Raw genomic sequence first — 15,938 nt, forward strand, 5'->3', positions numbered from 1 at the left:
AGAAACAGGCTCCCTACAGGGAGCCCGATGCGGTACTCGATCCCAGGACCCTGGGATCACCACCTGAGCCAAAGGCAGAGGCTCAACCACTGAGCTACCCAGGCATCCCATAAATAAATAAATAAATAAATAAATATATATATACACACACACACACACACACACACACACACATATCTCAGGCTCCCTGCTCAGGGGGGAGCCTGCCTCTCCCTCTATCCCTCCCCCCAGCTCATGCTTACTCTCTTCTCTCTCAACTGAATAAAAATTTTTTAAAAGGTTTTAATAAAATGTTGAAAGAAATAATTATATCTACATTCATATGCGGAATGGATAGTAATGTCACAAGAATAACAAATCCTTACTCATGCTATTTACCACAGAACATTCCAGACAGGTTAAAGTTAAATATTCACATGCATACACACATAACCATTTAAAAAAAAAAACCAAACCCACAACAGAAGAATAGAAAAGCATGGGCTCACTCCATCTACTGAGACATGGGTGTCAGGACAAAGTGTGGGTTTCAGAGCAAACAGATCTCTGGGTTTCGGGTCCCATCTGAGCTGCTTACTCAAATACTTAACTCTTCTAAGCTCAATTTCCTCTCTGTTTTCCTACCTGATGTAGGTAAAAATACCCAATTCATGAGAATCAAAGCCACTTCGGGGTATGCACTTTTAGTTTCTGCAGTGGATTTTTCCAGGCTGGGTACTAGGGATGCAGTGGGGCATCTCTGGAACAGATGGCCCCCAGGGAGAGAGAGCTGAGTGAAGGAACTGTCCAAGCATGTAATTAAAGTATGGGAGGCTATGAGAATAGAATACATTTTTTAAAAAAATTTGTAAACATCTGTATATAAAACTAGAGAAAAACAATGGAGTAGAAGAATATTCCAAGGTATATATGAAAAATAATAATATGGAAATATTTTACAAGCTGATAAAAATATCAGCTTGTAAAATATTTCAAAAACCCTTAAAAATTAGAGGAAGACAACTTAAAGCACTCTGAGGGTCTTGGGCAAATACAAACAAGGCTTCAGGATTAGCAGAGGAACTAGAAGAGAATTCACTCAGTCGGTATGTAGCACTGGCCTGGAGTTGGCACAGAGCTACCAAACCACAGAGAGCTCACATCATCAAATCCTCCAACTGGCAATTCCTCTGATGAAAGAAAGAGAGAAATAGAGAGAAAGAAAGAGAGAAAGAAAGAAAGAGAGAAAGAAAGAAAGAAAGAAAGAAAGAAAGAAAGAAAGAAAAGAAAGGAAGGGAAGAAAAGAAAGAGAAAGAAAGAAAAGAAAAGAAAAGAAAGAAAAGAAAAGAAAGGAAGAAAGAAAGTAGGGAGGGAGGGAGGGAGGGAGAGAGAGAGGGAAGGAAGGAAGGAAGGAAGGAAGGAAGGAAGGAAGGAAGGAAGGAAGAAAAACAGAAGGGAAGGAAAAGAAAAGAAAAGAATAGAAAAGAAAAAAAGAGGAAAAGAGAGGCAGGGAGAGAGCAGGGAGGGTAAGACAGAAGGAAGGAGGGGAGTGAGGGAAGGAAGAGAAAAATTCTATTTGTACAGAGATGTTTTTACCTGCGTAATTTGTATATACACAGTAAACAGCCCAATCCTGACCGTGAAGGATTATATTGCAGACTGTGCAGTTCCATGGGAAAAGTCATACAAAATAACAGTGCATGAAAAAGTTGATCGCAAGATATTCTGTATACTTTAGATTCCGTCTACAGGCAAATTTTGGAGGATCTGAAAACCTAGGAAAGTAATAGGCAGGTGGTATTATACTGGTGGAGGTATTTAAACATTTTGACGTTGCTTGGACGTTTCTGTTGATCTTGCACTGTAACACTGGCTAAGTATTCTATACACGCTCACCCAAAAAATCAATTAAAGAAAGAACGTCACTCCACCCAAATTAAGCTTGACACTGCCCAGGCCATCTTGAGGCTGGCTTCCTAGCCTCAGCCTGAGGTTTCCGAGCAAGTGAGACTGTGTGTGCGGAGGGCAGAGGCTGGCAGGGCCGGCGGCGGGGGCTCCTCCTGGGGGACACAGCTGCCCGCAGGGGCCCGGCCTGGCGAGGCCTGGGGAGCGTCTTATCGCATGAGCTCATGCGAAAGCGCCACGCCTCCAGGTCTCCAGCGAACATTTGCCATTCCTTCCCTGTCACCACCCAGCTCTGTGCCTGTGCCCATGAGCTCATAGTACTGGGCAAGTCCTCCTGGGGTCAGATAACTGCCAGGGGCAGCTCCTTTCCCAGCCTCCTGCCTCTGCCCTGTGCCTGCGAGAGACGCAGGCTGCCCGACTCCCACCCTGTGGCTCCGCACAGCTCACCCTGTGAGCTCAGCAGAAGTCTGGGGGGCGGGGGGAGGCCCCTGTCCCAGCCTCGCCTCCGTCTGGGAACTGCTCGCGCGTAACCAGGTAGACCTCACCTGGACCCCAGGCCCTGCCCACGTCTGAGCCACTGTCTTGTTTCTGTCTCAGTTCCAGACTCCGCAGCAAGCCTGAGCCTCCTGCCGCCTCCCAGGTGGGTGTCCGCAGAGGAGGCGCTGGGCGAGGGGAGTGCGTCAGCTGTGAGGACCCCCACCTGGAGCCACAGGCGGAGGCTCTGTCTGTCCCGCTGCTGCTGCTGCTGCGAGGGAAGGTTTCTCAGGTGCGCAGAGCTGGCTCGTGCCCCAGGGACCCGTGTGTGCCAGGCCTCCCGCTGCTGAGACTCCAAGGGGAGTCCCAGGTCAGCTGAGAAGACAACCACCACCCCTTTGCTTGGGTATGTCACCCCAGCACCACCGAGCCCCACCCCAGCCAGCTCGGCCCCGACCACCTAATTCCCGGCGGCCACCTGAGAGGCCTGGTTTCCAGACACCAGAGCCCTCCGGCTCCCCAGACCTTATGACCGCAGTGCTCCCAACCAACCTGGCCCTATCCCCTCCAGACCTCCCAGAAATTAAAGAAGGAAAGAATGGGAAGAGGGCACAGTGTGGCTCCAGAGAAACGGCCGCTGACAGATGTGACAAAGGCCCCAGAACTCAGCACTGCCCCCCCACACCCAGAAAATGGCGGCGAGGGGCCGAGGAGCTGCGACGGGCCTCTGCCAACTGCACGCCCGTTCCCACGGGAGCCGCTCAGCACAGGGTGGAGACAGCTGTTCCTCTCAGCAGATGTCCTCGCGGGAAGCAGGGGCGCTCACTCCCAAGCCCGGTCCCCGGACTCCCTGGAGTCGGGCCAGCTCCCCCTGTAGGCCTGTGCAGCCCGAGGCCCGTGTGCGGCTGAGGGCAGATCAGAGGCGGCGGGGGCGCCGAGTGGGGCTGCTGGTGGCTTTGCCAGCACCCTGCTGCTGGGAGGGCAGAGGCTGTCTCTGCTGGCTTTACACCCTGTGCATTTATGAAGCACCTACTGTGTGGCGGGCAGTGTGCAAGGAACTGAAACTGCTGAGGTAGACATAGGTGTTCCTCAAGAAGCCAGCAGATGGTGGCATTCGGGCTGTGACAGCCACAGGCTCAGGAGCCGTGAGGACTCAGGCTGGGCCCCTGCTGACTGTGGGGAACCAGAGTCTATAGGGACCAGCAGGCCCAGGGAGAGCCCCGGCACTCAGCAGGACCATCACACCAGAAGATTCCCGGGCCATCCCACATGGTTTCAGATCCTGCCAGGTCCTGGTGCCAGAAACAAGCCTGCCTTGGAGGCTCTCCTGCTTCAGCGGGGCTCAGAAATCAGTCCCGACTGTCACGCATCCTTCTCCATGAGGTTCACCTCCTGGAAGGTTCTCAGTGAGCAGTCCCAGCCATGCCACCCTAGTCCAACCGCTGTTCTGCTGCCCTGCAGTCCACGCTGTCCCACTCAAGGGGACCAAGAGAAGGTGGCCTGGTCCAGACCCAGGCAGGGTCTAGCGCCCAGAGGTATGGGGCCGGGCTGTCCAGGACATGACACTCACATGCCTCTGCATTCCAGTTCCCTCCGAGGGTGGAGGGAAGGGGCAGGACCCAGTTCCTCTCCGAAGCCAGGAGCCCTGTCTCCCAGCCCCTCACCCTCCACTCCTGGCCCAGTTACCACCCGCTTTCTGGATTTTCTCACGACACATCACTCAGCACGCTGTGTTTCTCTTCACTCCGTGAAACCCATTCTGCCTGAGAAACACATTTGGATTTAATGGGGTAAGAAGGTGCTGAAGTTAGAAATATTTGCTTAATTTAGTAACACGTATGAGCATATGTCACATTCATTTTACTGAAGTGAACTCCCCCACCAGGCTGTGAGCTAGGATCAGGAACTATTTAATTCTATAGAGTGGGTATGATATTTTTAATCATCCCACAAAATAATTGACAATTCACAATTTTACAAACTACAAATTTACAATTATGACGTGATTTTTCAAGACAACGTGGCCGGCAAGCGCCAGGTTGGCTCATTCAGTTAAGCATTTGACTCTTGGTTTCAGCTCAGGTCATGATCTCAGTGTGGTGGGATCGAGTCCCGTGTCCAGCTCTGCACTAGGTATGGAACCTGCTTAAGATTCTCCCTCTCCTTCTACCCCTCCTCTCTCTCCCTCTTCTCTCTCTCTCTAAACAAACAAACAACAAAAACTAGGGAGTCCAGGTCAAACACCCATGCACAGTCTGCAGAGGTGGTCAGGCAAGCTTTTGGCATTTCAGCTTCCCTGGGTGGCTGAGAAGCCAGGCAGAAAAAATCTACTAATATCTGTCCACTACACACAGAGCCTGCCTCCCATCCTTACCACTGTAAATTATTTCACCCATGAAACAAAACAGGCCTCATTTCGGGAGGAAAGGAGTCTTCTCCTTGCCCAGCCTGCATTGAGACAGGAGGCCCTACTGGGAGGTCCTTGAGAAAAGGTTTGTTGTGTTATATTAGACATTGGACCCAGAAACAATCCCACAGGCACAAGGGTGGGTTCCAAAAAATTTAGCAGGGTGGGGGTGAGGATGGGGGGGGGGGGGAGAGCACCTGGGTGACTCACTCGGTTAAGCGTCTGACTCTCCAATACAGCTGCAGTCATAATCTCCTGATTGTGAGATCGAGCCCCAGGTTGGGCTCTACACTCAGTGGGGAGCCTGCTTGAGAGTCTCTCTCTCCTTCTCCCTCTGCCCTTCCCTCAATAATAAATAAAACAAATAAATAAAATCTTTTTTAAAAAATGATGGGCTTTGGGCTTTTTCAGGGTGGCGGGGCTTGGGCTTAAAAATATTTTCCAATCGCTGAACCCATACTGCAAGAAGTATGTTCTCTCCAACCCTTGTTAGCATCTAGCTTGGTCGTGTCTCTCTCTTGCCAGCGTATGCTGGCCATTCACGTGGACTGCTCACCAGGAAGTGGCTGATGATCACACACTCCTGGGGCAGAAATCCACAGAGGACTGTGAGGCTTGGGAAACCTAGAGATGGGGTTCCCTCAGCTGATTCGTGACCCCGGATCCTGAGAGCCCATCCCATACTCCCTTTCGTGAAGGTGCCAAGTTCAGAGGTGTCTATAAGACACCTGGGGCCCCTCCTACCTGCATGCAGAGGCCTCCTTCTCCAAGACCAGAGAGTAGACAGGCCCCTCCAGGTATACACCAAGAAAATGGGCTCACTATAGGGGACCCCCAGAGCATCAAGGAGTGGCTTCCTGTTTGGAAAAGCTCCATATGATCAACGTTTTACCAGAGTCCAGCCAAGGCAAACCCAGTCTCCAGGACACAGAGCCTGGCAGCAGATCTGTCCCCTCTGCAAACATCTGGTGCACACTACATGCCGAGGTCAGGATGCTGAACCGTCTTTGGCTCAGAAGGGCCCTTGCCTTTACCTCCCTGCTGGCTTCCTCAGGGTTTAGGCCCTCTGCTCCCTCGCCTGCCTGGTAAAAGCCAAACCCACATGGGGAGCAGTTGTTCCCCCCAGGGAACTGAGCCTATCTGTTGAGGCTATCTGTCAACCCTATCTGAGTTTTATTTTTGAAAAGGAAAAAAAGGAGGGATAAACTCTGACGTCATGGGCTTGCGTAGGACAGCGGGGTTGGAGGCCATCTGGAGCAGGTGCTGGCAGAGCTGCTGGGAAAGAAGAAGGAAGGCAGCTGGCTCATCAGGTGGGGGTGTCCTGGGGTCAGACAAAGACCTCATGGCACCATTAGGTTAAGCTTTCCTGGAATTTCTGGCCCAGGACGGAGGAGATGACGCTTCCTTGGCCTCCAGCTCCTGGAGGAGGCACCAAGCTCAAGAAGACCCAGCCAAGCTTTGGTCTCTGTGTCCTTCATGGGTCTCCACCACTGGATGGTCCTGGGGACTGTTGGGGGCTCGGAAGTACGAGTGTTCTCATGCAGTGACATTCAGATTCCTCGTCTGCCCCCAGCTGTTCTTCCTGCCTTTGTCTCAGGGTTGAGAGCCTCTTGTCAGGCCTCCTGATTCACTCTGCCCCCATCCAGGAGGCACGTACAGCTTTTTCGCAATTACAGGTGGTGAAACTGAAGGCCCAGAGCAGTGATGGGACTTGGCCAGGGTCCCGCTGACATTTCCCTGCCCGGACTCCATAAGATCTGCTCACCGCCTGTTCAGTGTCCTCTCTGGGAAGTTATGCAGCTGGAAGGGGGCCCCTGGGATGAAATAATTGCAGAGAAAACAGATGGGCTGCTAAGGATCCCTCCCTTCCTCCATGTGCCTGAGAATCCTCCCGCTTTGCCCCAGTGCCAGGAGGGGGCGCTGTTCCCCAGGGAGCAAGTTCCCACCTCCTGGGGAGGGGAGCCGCACAATCCTGCCTTCATCACCCGGTCTCCAGCCTCGGAAAAGCCCTTCCGCACACCTTTCTCACCAAGGCCCCCTTCATGTTCCATAGGGTCTTGCTAGCCGAGTGGATATCAACTGTCCCAAGGAAGAGCCTGGCCTGTAGCAGGTGCCAGGGTCTCCCCTTGCCTTCATGGACAAGAAAAAAAGGAAAAGGAGCCCACAAGAATGGAGTCTTTTCTCTCCATGTCCCCATATTCCAGAGGTCCAGGAGCAAGAAGAGGGTCCCAGTCGTGTGACTCTCAGATGCCTGGGGTTCGGCACACTTCAGCCTGGTTCTGACTTTCCCCAAGTCCTGTTCCCTCTCTGTGCCTCCTCCTCTCAACTGACCACCCTCGCTCGGCTTCATCTTTCATGCCCACCCCCTACCATCCCACCACCCTGCAACCAAGTTTGCTGTTCCTCCCCACCCTCCAGAGCACAGTAGGCTCCCACCCTTGCAGACGAGCCCCTCCCCCTCTTTATCACCAATGCCTCCAGAACCTGCCTCTGCTGACCAGCCTTTCTCCCAAGCCTGCCTCCTCTGGATCTGAAACCCCGACTCTCCCCGGTCTGAGCGTGCAGGGCTCTGCAACATCCAGGGGCTGCCCTCCCACTTCCCTTGGTTTCAAGGATTTGTCCTTTGGCGAGGCTACTTCTTATTTTTCCTTTACTGCAACCCTCTAATCATGGATCCCTTCCTCGCTCAGCTCAACTCGGTACAGACTTTCCCTCTCCAGGAAGCCCGCCCTGCTAGCCCAAGCTGGGAGAGCTGCCATCCCTCCCCACCATTGGCCTTTCCAGCCTACAAAGCTAGCGTCTGTTTCCTGGGGTCCTTCTTCATGGGGATGGGACTCCGCAGGCTGCCAGGGTGCTCAGTGGATACTGGAGGAATCAGTGGCTGGATAAGTGACACAGGACAGGATCCCCTACAGAACTGCCAGACTCCTGAGGCCCAGTGGCCTTTTCTCTTCCTCTTGCCATCAGGAGGAGTTTTCACATTGAGCATTCAATAAAGTGCTCCCAACAGCTCCAGTTCAGCTGCTCAGTGGGTCCAACTGTCCCAGGCCCGGTCCCTGGGACCAGAGCAGAAAAAGCAGACCTCTTGAGGGAAAAGCAGGACAGAGGAACCTGAGTCCCCATTCTAGACCCAAGAGGGAGAGAGCTTCCTCTCCATCTCACTATGGGAGGAACCCAAGGCAGTGACGTGCTGACTACCTCCTTTCCTGAGGGTTCCTCCAGCCTAGTCCTGGAACTTCTATCCACCCCACCTTCCAGGCTGCAGCTAAGCAGGAGCTGCCCCAAGGAGGCCTCGCTCCACAGGTGACTATTCTGGGACCTGGTCTGCCCCAGATGACCACAGCCCAGTGATCACCAGTGGGGGCTCACCAGAAGATTCCACTTCCAAAGAGGGGAAATAGAGTCCAAGGCTTTGTCCACATTGGGGTGGGGTTGGTTTATTTAATTTAGCCTCAAAGCTCAAAGAGAGAGGGGAGACTTAGACAGTTAGCCAGCTGTCACCAAGTACATCCAAGGGACACAAAAGACAGGAAGAACCAGCCTACAGACATTCAGACAGAAGGAGGTAAACTTTGTGCACCAGAAGCTTCCAACCTGTCCTTAATAAGGAATTTCAGAGGATGTAGCTGCTGTCTCCTGGAAAAGAGCCCAATGCCTGGCTCTAGAGTCAATCTGCTCAGCTCCTTAAACAGGTGGAAATAAAGCAAATCTCAGAGAAGCTCCAGAGTGGTAACATTCTCCTTTGATCAGTAGGCAAAGAGGAGAGAGGACCTCCATCACCCACGCAGAAATCCCTCCCTCTTCCCCATTCTTGCTTCTCTTTCTTACTCCTCAAATGCAAGAGTAGTGCCACTCTGTGGGTGTTACCACGGAGCAGCAACCAGGGAGGCTGCGTGGAAATGTTGCATCCACTCACCAGAACTCCCAGAGGATGCCCTGTCAATCAATGTCCGAATCCTCCTCTAGACTCGGAAATTCTGCTACGCCAAACTCAGGCCTCGGGTGTAGATTATTCCCTACACAACAGGACTTTGGGCTCAGTGGGTCTGCAATTTCTTAGTCAGAGTGCCAGGTGGGAAGAAGAGACCCTGAAGGGCCATGGAACCATTGCCTCCGCGTCCAGGCCCAGGCCCAGCTGTGGGAGCTGTCCATGGGGCACCTGATTCCCCCTGCCCTTCCTCACTGCCACTGCCCTCTCCCTGGAAAAAAAAAAAAAAAAAAAAAAAGCAACAAACAAACAAACTCCCGCAGGCACCTGTACCTGGCTTCGGTCTCGGCGCCTAGGGACCACCGCCCTGGCCCCAGGGAGTGCTCTCCAGCAGAGTCCTGCGGGGTGGCAATAGGATCATACATTTCTGCACCTCACTCAGTTCTTGAGGTCCCAGGCTCTCTGCCTCCTCTGCCCATCCCGAAGGGACTCCTTGGAGCCCAAGGCATTAAGACACCCTGTCCCAGGAGAGGGAGTTGTGAGCAGCGGGTCTAGGTGACTTTGTCCTGACTATCTAAGGCTGAAAAAAAGGAAGGCAACCACCTGTCACGGTCCCCGGAAGCCATACTGGGCTGGAGGCTGGTAAAGCTCTCTCTGCAGCCGGTGCAGGTGCGCGGGTCGGCGCGGCCAACGGCCTCACGCTGCCGGTCCTGCTCGGCGCGGGGACAGACTGGCTCAGGTACACACCGGTGAGCGCACACGAAAGCTACGGGGGTCAGACCTCGAGGGTTCGGTGCAGCGGACCCGGCTGAGCCGAACTTAGAGCCACAGTGACGGGTACAGGATGCTCCTGCACACACGCGTGGGCACCGGTATCTGCGGCCTGCCGTCGTAGCCCATCCGGTTAGTGTTTCACTCTCAAAAACACCCGCAGGCGAAAAGCTTGCAGTCTCCGGTGTAGGACTTGCGCTCCCCCCTGCGGCCCCGGGGCAAACCTCAAACCTCGCTCTCCCTGCGCCTCAGGCCCAGCTTCCGCCCCATCCTCTGCCTCCCTAACTTAAAGACGTTGGTGCGGCCTGAACTCCCGAGTAGGTGAAAGGTACTGGAGCCGCAGTACCAGGCCTGCTCCTGCCTGGTGCCCAGGGAAGAGTTTGGCAACAAGGCAGATCTGCGTGGATTTCGGGCTGTGCCAACTTTCTGGCTGGCTGTGCGGCTTTGGGCAAATGACTTAATTCCTCTGAGCCTGTCTTTGCACCTGCAAAGAGGGAAACTGATCCCTCCTAGGGAGAGCGCGTGTGTTGAGGTCCAAGCGTGTGTGGGGCACCGGGAGCACCAACGCTTGGCATGCCTGGCACGCGCTCGCTGCAAATGGAGTTCCCTGTGCGCGCCGCTGTGCAGCCGCGAGTGCGGCGGGAGAGAGCTGGCGGAGCGGCATCCCTCGGGGGTGGGATGTAGGTGGGGGCAGTGGGGGAGCCTCCGCGGCCCCCTCCGGGCCCTCGGCGCGCGTGCCATTGGCCCGGGCAGCCGGGTGGGCGGGAGGATGACATCAGCGGCAGGTTGGATTATAAAGGCGCGAGCGGAGCCGCGGGTTCAGAGCGCACCCAGCCGGCGCCGCGCAGCACTGGGACTCGCGCCCACACCGCAGCCCAGCCAGCCCGCTCCGCGCTCGCCTGCCCGTCTGCCCGCCGGCCCGTGCGCCCTCGCTGCCGCTGGTCTGCGCCCCTCGACCCCACCGGCACCATGCACCTCTCGCAGCTGCTGGCCTGCGCCCTGCTGCTCACGCTACTCTCGCTCCGGCCCTCCGAAGCCAAGCCCGGGGCGCCGCCGAAGGTGGGTGCTGTTGCATGGACATCGGGACTGTGAGGGGCCGTGGGAGGGCTGGGGGCCTAGGAGGCTGCAGCGCACGAGAGGGAGCAGAGGGCGCGAAGGCGGCCCTCTCCTCCGAGACGTGCACAGGTGCGAGCCGGGGAGCCCTCGAAACCGCCTCGGGGGTCTGCATCCCCAGCCTCAGGAGAACGTCGACAGATGCGCAGCCCCTGCCCCAGTGTGGCTAGCCCGGCAGGGCGCAAAGGACGGGAGGGCAAGGGCTCCCCGAAGGAGCCGACAAGGCAGCTGCGTGGCAGGTGGATGCAGGGCCGAGCCGTCCCGCGTCTGTGGGGGCGCGCTCGGGTCTCCGAAGGGACAAATCGCGCCGGCGGGCGCGTCGGGCCAGAGCAGCAGGGGTCCCGCCAAGTACCTGGCGCTGCCGCCGGGCGTCCCTTCACCTGCCGGTCCTTTCCCTCGGACAGGTCCCGCGAACTCCGCCCGGGGAGGAGCTGGCCGAGCCCCAGGCTGCGGGGGGCGGTCAGAAGAAGGGCGACAAAACTCCCGGGGGCGGCGGCGCCAACCTCAAGGGCGACCGGTCGCGACTGCTCCGGGACCTGCGCGTGGACACCAAGTCGCGGGGCGCGTGGGTGCGCCTCCTGCATGAGCACCCCAACGCGCGCAAATACAAAGGAGGCAACAAGAAGGGCTTGTCCAAGGGCTGCTTCGGCCTCAAGCTGGACCGGATCGGCTCCATGAGCGGCTTGGGATGTTAGTGCGGCGACCCCTGGCGGCGGTGAGTACCACCAACCCGGCCCGGAGCCTGTGCGCACCCAGCTCCCCCGCGGCGCAGCCACAACCCCGCCTGGACCCCCGCCCGCAGGCCGGTCCTCCCGGATCCCCCGCGGCGCCCTTTGGAGGAGAGCCAGGCGATCCCGGCACGAGCGAGTGTGTGCGCGAGAGCCATTTGCCCCCAACCCCGATTATCGTCCCATTTTACAGATGAAAAAAGTGAGGGATAAAGCGGTTAGGGAACTTGGGCAAGGTCAGAAACGGCTCCACCCGGATGAGCCACCTAATCTCCTCTAGAGAAGCCGACAGCTTGCATGGACACCGGGACTGTGAGGGGCCGTGGGAGGAGTGGGGTCCTGCTCACACCCGGACCCTGAGCAAGCCAGCAGAACTGGTCCCAGTTGACCATTTGAGGGTATTGAGGGGAGACCGTGGGTTTGTGGGAGCAGAGAAGGAAGGGCATATGCACAAGGGAGGGTAAGTTTCCCTGCCAGCCCTGGATCGTGGTGCCCAGGCAGTAGGCAGCCCAGAGGTCAGGGCTCTTTCCCGGGACTAACTTGGACATACTTGGAAAAACACCTGCCCCTTCGCAATAGAATAGCCCTCTGTTGGCATCACCAGGATGCCCTTCTGCCCCCAAAGTTTTCTTATTCTTACCCCTTCTCTAACCTGCGGCTATGAGCAAACTGGTCTGTCCAGGGTCCTGATGCTGCTTGCTGCCTGCGTGACTTCAGGATAGAACCCTGGTGTTTGTGGCACTATTTCAGGGCAGGGAAAAAGACTAAAATAAATCTTTTTTTTTTTTTTTTTTTTTTTGCCCCAACCTGGACCTCAGCATGTCCCAAATTGAGCCCCTCCCCAGCTTCCCACCTGCATCATGCCTGGGCCCCTCCACTAGGGCTGGAAACCCCTGTGCTACCTTCAGCCCCTGCCAGCATCCTGGCAGTGTGGCAAAGATGGTCCCCGCCTCCGCCCTCCTGTCCATTCCTGCTGCCCTTCAGTTCCCATGGAAAAACAGAGCCCACCTCTGAAGTTCACATTTAAGAACTGACTCTGGTTTTCAACCTTTCCCTGAAGCCTGGCTGCTGCCATCCTTGGTCCCACAGCCTGTCTATCCCACTCCAAGACCACGGGCAAGCCGTTCTCTTGCCCAAGAAGCCCTGTCAATGTCCACACTGTCTTCCCCCAGAGGGCAATGAGTGTGCCCCTCTTTGGAGCTCTCCAGGACATTGCCTCAGCACAGAACACTTTTCATCTGAACCATTGTTGTTTGGGAACCTATTTACCTCCTCCAAAGTATCTCATGAGCAGCTTGAGGGCCAGGTGCCTGCCTAAGGTGATCTGGGACCGACAGCACTCCCACAAGAGGCTTTTAAAAATGTTTGTCGATGACCAGAGAAACATGCCCCACCCAGCTCAGGGGCACTCCTCTCCCACCTGCCCTGGGTTTTTCCTCCGTGCAGCCAGACTTGACTGGGCTGCGTGCTCCTCCCCATTTCTGCAGGAGTTTCGTTTGAGATCTTGACTCACGCCTGCACAGGAAGAGATGATTCTGGGACAGGGGGCCTGGCCTTTAGTAGCTTCCATGGTAATGGCTTGGCTCTCTTCTTCTGTCCTATGGAAATAATGGAGAGATGGAGTCACATTTTCAGTTCACATTGTGATTTAAACACCAACCTCCAACTTTAGAATCTAAATAAATGTTATTCAATGGGTTAGCAGGAGGCAAGACAAGGAAGGGGGTCTTCACAGTGCCTGGCATGCACCTCCCCATAGTCTCCTTATTCTTGGGTGTGGCCATCTGTGGGTACCAGGTGATGGCCCAGCGAGTGGGGAGGTGGTAGGCAGGAGGCCAGATTGCTAAGACATCTCAGCCCCTTTGACTAGGAGTTGACTTCACTCAGGAGTTGACTTTGGCTCTTAGCAGTCACCATAATGACTGTCGCTGATGGTTACAGTCTTGGTTATAAAATTCTAATGATAGAGACGAGGTGTGGCCAATGCCTGAATGAACACCTTGCCCCTGAGCCCCAGGGACATCACAGACATCTATCATCTGTTTAAACACATGGGACAGCCAGACATGGGGGTTCATCAAGGCCTGGGGTCCTTCTGTGTGTGCTGTCCTCTGGGAGGGCACCATACCATCTGAGGAGGACTCCTCTCTCAGGCCCCAGGGCACCCACATGCCCATTAGCAGAGAGCTAGTAGAGCCCTCATCAAAGGACTCTTGACTCTCAACCCAGCCCAGCATGACCATTCAGTGCCCCAGGGCTGGCGTGGGACCCTGCTTCCCCTGCGTCTGAAGAGGACCCTTCCTGAGGCAAAGCGAGCTGGAGAAGGAAGTGCTATTTAATGAGGGGCATCAGTGACCCAGACACCTTGCCGCTGCCCAGTGTGTGGCCCCCTCTTGAATCTTCCAGCCAGCCCCAGGAGGTGGCTATTATCCCATTTTATGGGTGAGGAAAGAGATACTCAAAGCTATCCAGGGCTGTCCAGGAAGTTAATGTCAGAGTTGGGATTTGAGCCCAGAATTCCCAGCTCCTCAGATGTTTGCCTTCCCCTCCCCTCTGCTGAGGCCAACATCTCACTGAGGGTTTGGGCATTTCCACTCTCTTTTCCTCACCAAGTGCCAAGGGCAAGGTCTGCAGGGAGACTGAGGGGGAGGAGGGCTGGCAGGCAGTCTGATTCCACCTGTGCTGGGGCAAAAGGTGCCAAAGACACAGCAGGCAACGAGGTGAGGGCCAGAGAAGCAGCCCCCTCCCGCCCCCAGACGGCTTTGTCAGGCCCAGTAGGCCAAGGTGGGCCTGGGGCACGCTTCATGCTGCTGTGGGAAAGGGGCTGTCCTGTGGGCTGGGCTTTCTCAGCTAAGGGGCCAGAACTGAGTGTCCCATGTCCCCTCTGTGTTGCAGGATCGGGAACTTGCTCCGTTTTGCTGAGGTCATTCTTGGTCATCAGCCTCACAGCATCTGGAAGCACCTCCAACGCAATGTGGCTTTTACATTTCTTTTTTTTTTTTTCCTGGTACTGGGAATACACAACACCAGCTGTTTTATTATTATTTGGGAAGGGGGATATGATTTTCTTGTTTGGGGTTTTTTTTTTTTTGAAAATGAAAAAATAAAAAGTTATATATTATATATATATTATATACATGCAACACACACCTACACGAACATGATGACAAGGGACAGTTTTTAAGAGACTGACAAGACCAGCTGTAAAACATTGCTGTTTGTAAATTCATGTCATGCATAAATGTATTTATGTTGTAAAGCTATTTATATTGTTTATAAAGAGATATTTATAAAAATTTTATTTATGTAACTAAATGAAAGAAGTCAATCATTGTAATGTTTTTGTCTTAACTAGTGGAAAAATGTAAAAAAAAAAGTCATTCCATGAACATCTTGAAAACTGTCTTTATTTACTTATTGCATTTATTTTTTAGATGTGTCTTAGGAAGAGGGAGAATGTGAAGACAAGGGTTTTGCCTCTAAGTAGATCTAACAGCCAGGATTTGTTTGTATCAGAATCCCCTGGGGATCTTGGGGCACCTGGGTGGTTCAGTCGATTAAGCAACTGCCTTTGGCTCATCCTAGGGTCCTGGGATCAAGCCCCAAGTCAGGCTCCCTGCTCAGCGGGGAGTCTGCTTCTCCCTCTGCCTCTGCTCTTACTCTCTTCCCTCTCGCAAATCAATCAATCAATCAATAAATAAAAATCTTTGGGGGAAAAAAAAAGATCCTGGGGATCTTGCTGAAAATACAGTCTCCTGGCGCCACCAACATCCTGATTGACTGAATCTGAGTCTTCCAGATAGGATACGACTCACCATGTGCATTTTATCTCCAGTGATTCAGACCAGTTTGGCCAAATTGAGAAACTCTGCTTAGGGCACTTCACAGCTGGGAAGTCAGATGCCGTGAATTAAATTAAAATTGAATTTAGCTGACTGAGGGTCTTCTAATTCTACTCCATCTTCTCTCTGTTGTTAGAGGACAGAAAGCACTGGAAGCTTCCCTTCTGTGGTGGGGGGAGGGATTTAGGTTTCTGTGTAGCCTGCAGAGTTGGTCAGGTTGCCTTGTGAACCTTAGTACACAAATGCAAACAGTGGGTAGTTTTAACTCAGAGTGAATGTCACGGTCAACAAGGACTGGAGGCCAAGGACCTCAGAAAGAACGAGAAGGTATTAGCTTTCATGTTGGCCACGTGCTGTGCTTTGCCGGGGGTTGTGCTGTTTCTTTTCACTTGAAGCTACTAACAGTTATGATTCCAATGCCCCGTGGAGCCTGAATGTGAAATTATGAATATTTAGAATCTCTTTTCCTGAAAACTGCAAGAAAATAAAATAACTCCGAAATAATCTCACCATCCTTGGCATGGCAGCAGCTTCCGTCTGTCTTCTGTCCCCTTGGTGAAAGCATGGCCCCGAGGTCACAGGTCAGCAGGCCGGGCTGAGCGGTTCCCAAGGAACACCAGGAGGTGCGGGAGGTGACCACGGTACCCGGCCTTTCTGCGGGCATCTGAGCTCCGTGGCCTTTCTTCCCTCCAGCTGCAGGTTTTCAGGTCAACCCAGGGACCTCACCCAGGTGAGAAAGCTGCTTTAAAAAAAAAAAAAAAGATTTTATTCATTTATTCATGAGAGATGCA

At 54.1% G+C, this 15,938-nt stretch overlaps 1 protein-coding gene across 1 annotated transcript; it reads left to right on the top strand.

Moving 5' to 3' along the window:
• Nucleotides 1–10,171: 10,171 nt before the first annotated feature.
• On the top strand, nucleotides 10,172–14,678 carry NPPC (natriuretic peptide C). The gene is made up of 3 exons (XM_041765195.1): nucleotides 10,172–10,523; nucleotides 10,982–11,292; nucleotides 14,201–14,678. Exons 1-2 carry the CDS (start codon nucleotides 10,434–10,436, stop codon nucleotides 11,270–11,272), a joined length of 381 nt encoding a protein of 126 aa, XP_041621129.1. The 5' UTR covers nucleotides 10,172–10,433; the 3' UTR covers nucleotides 11,273–11,292; nucleotides 14,201–14,678.
• Nucleotides 14,679–15,938: the final 1,260 nt, after the last annotated feature.

The sequence above is a fragment of the Vulpes lagopus genome, chromosome 8 (genome assembly GCF_018345385.1).
Source record: "Vulpes lagopus strain Blue_001 chromosome 8, ASM1834538v1, whole genome shotgun sequence".
Classification (NCBI taxonomy): domain Eukaryota; kingdom Metazoa; phylum Chordata; class Mammalia; order Carnivora; family Canidae; genus Vulpes; species Vulpes lagopus.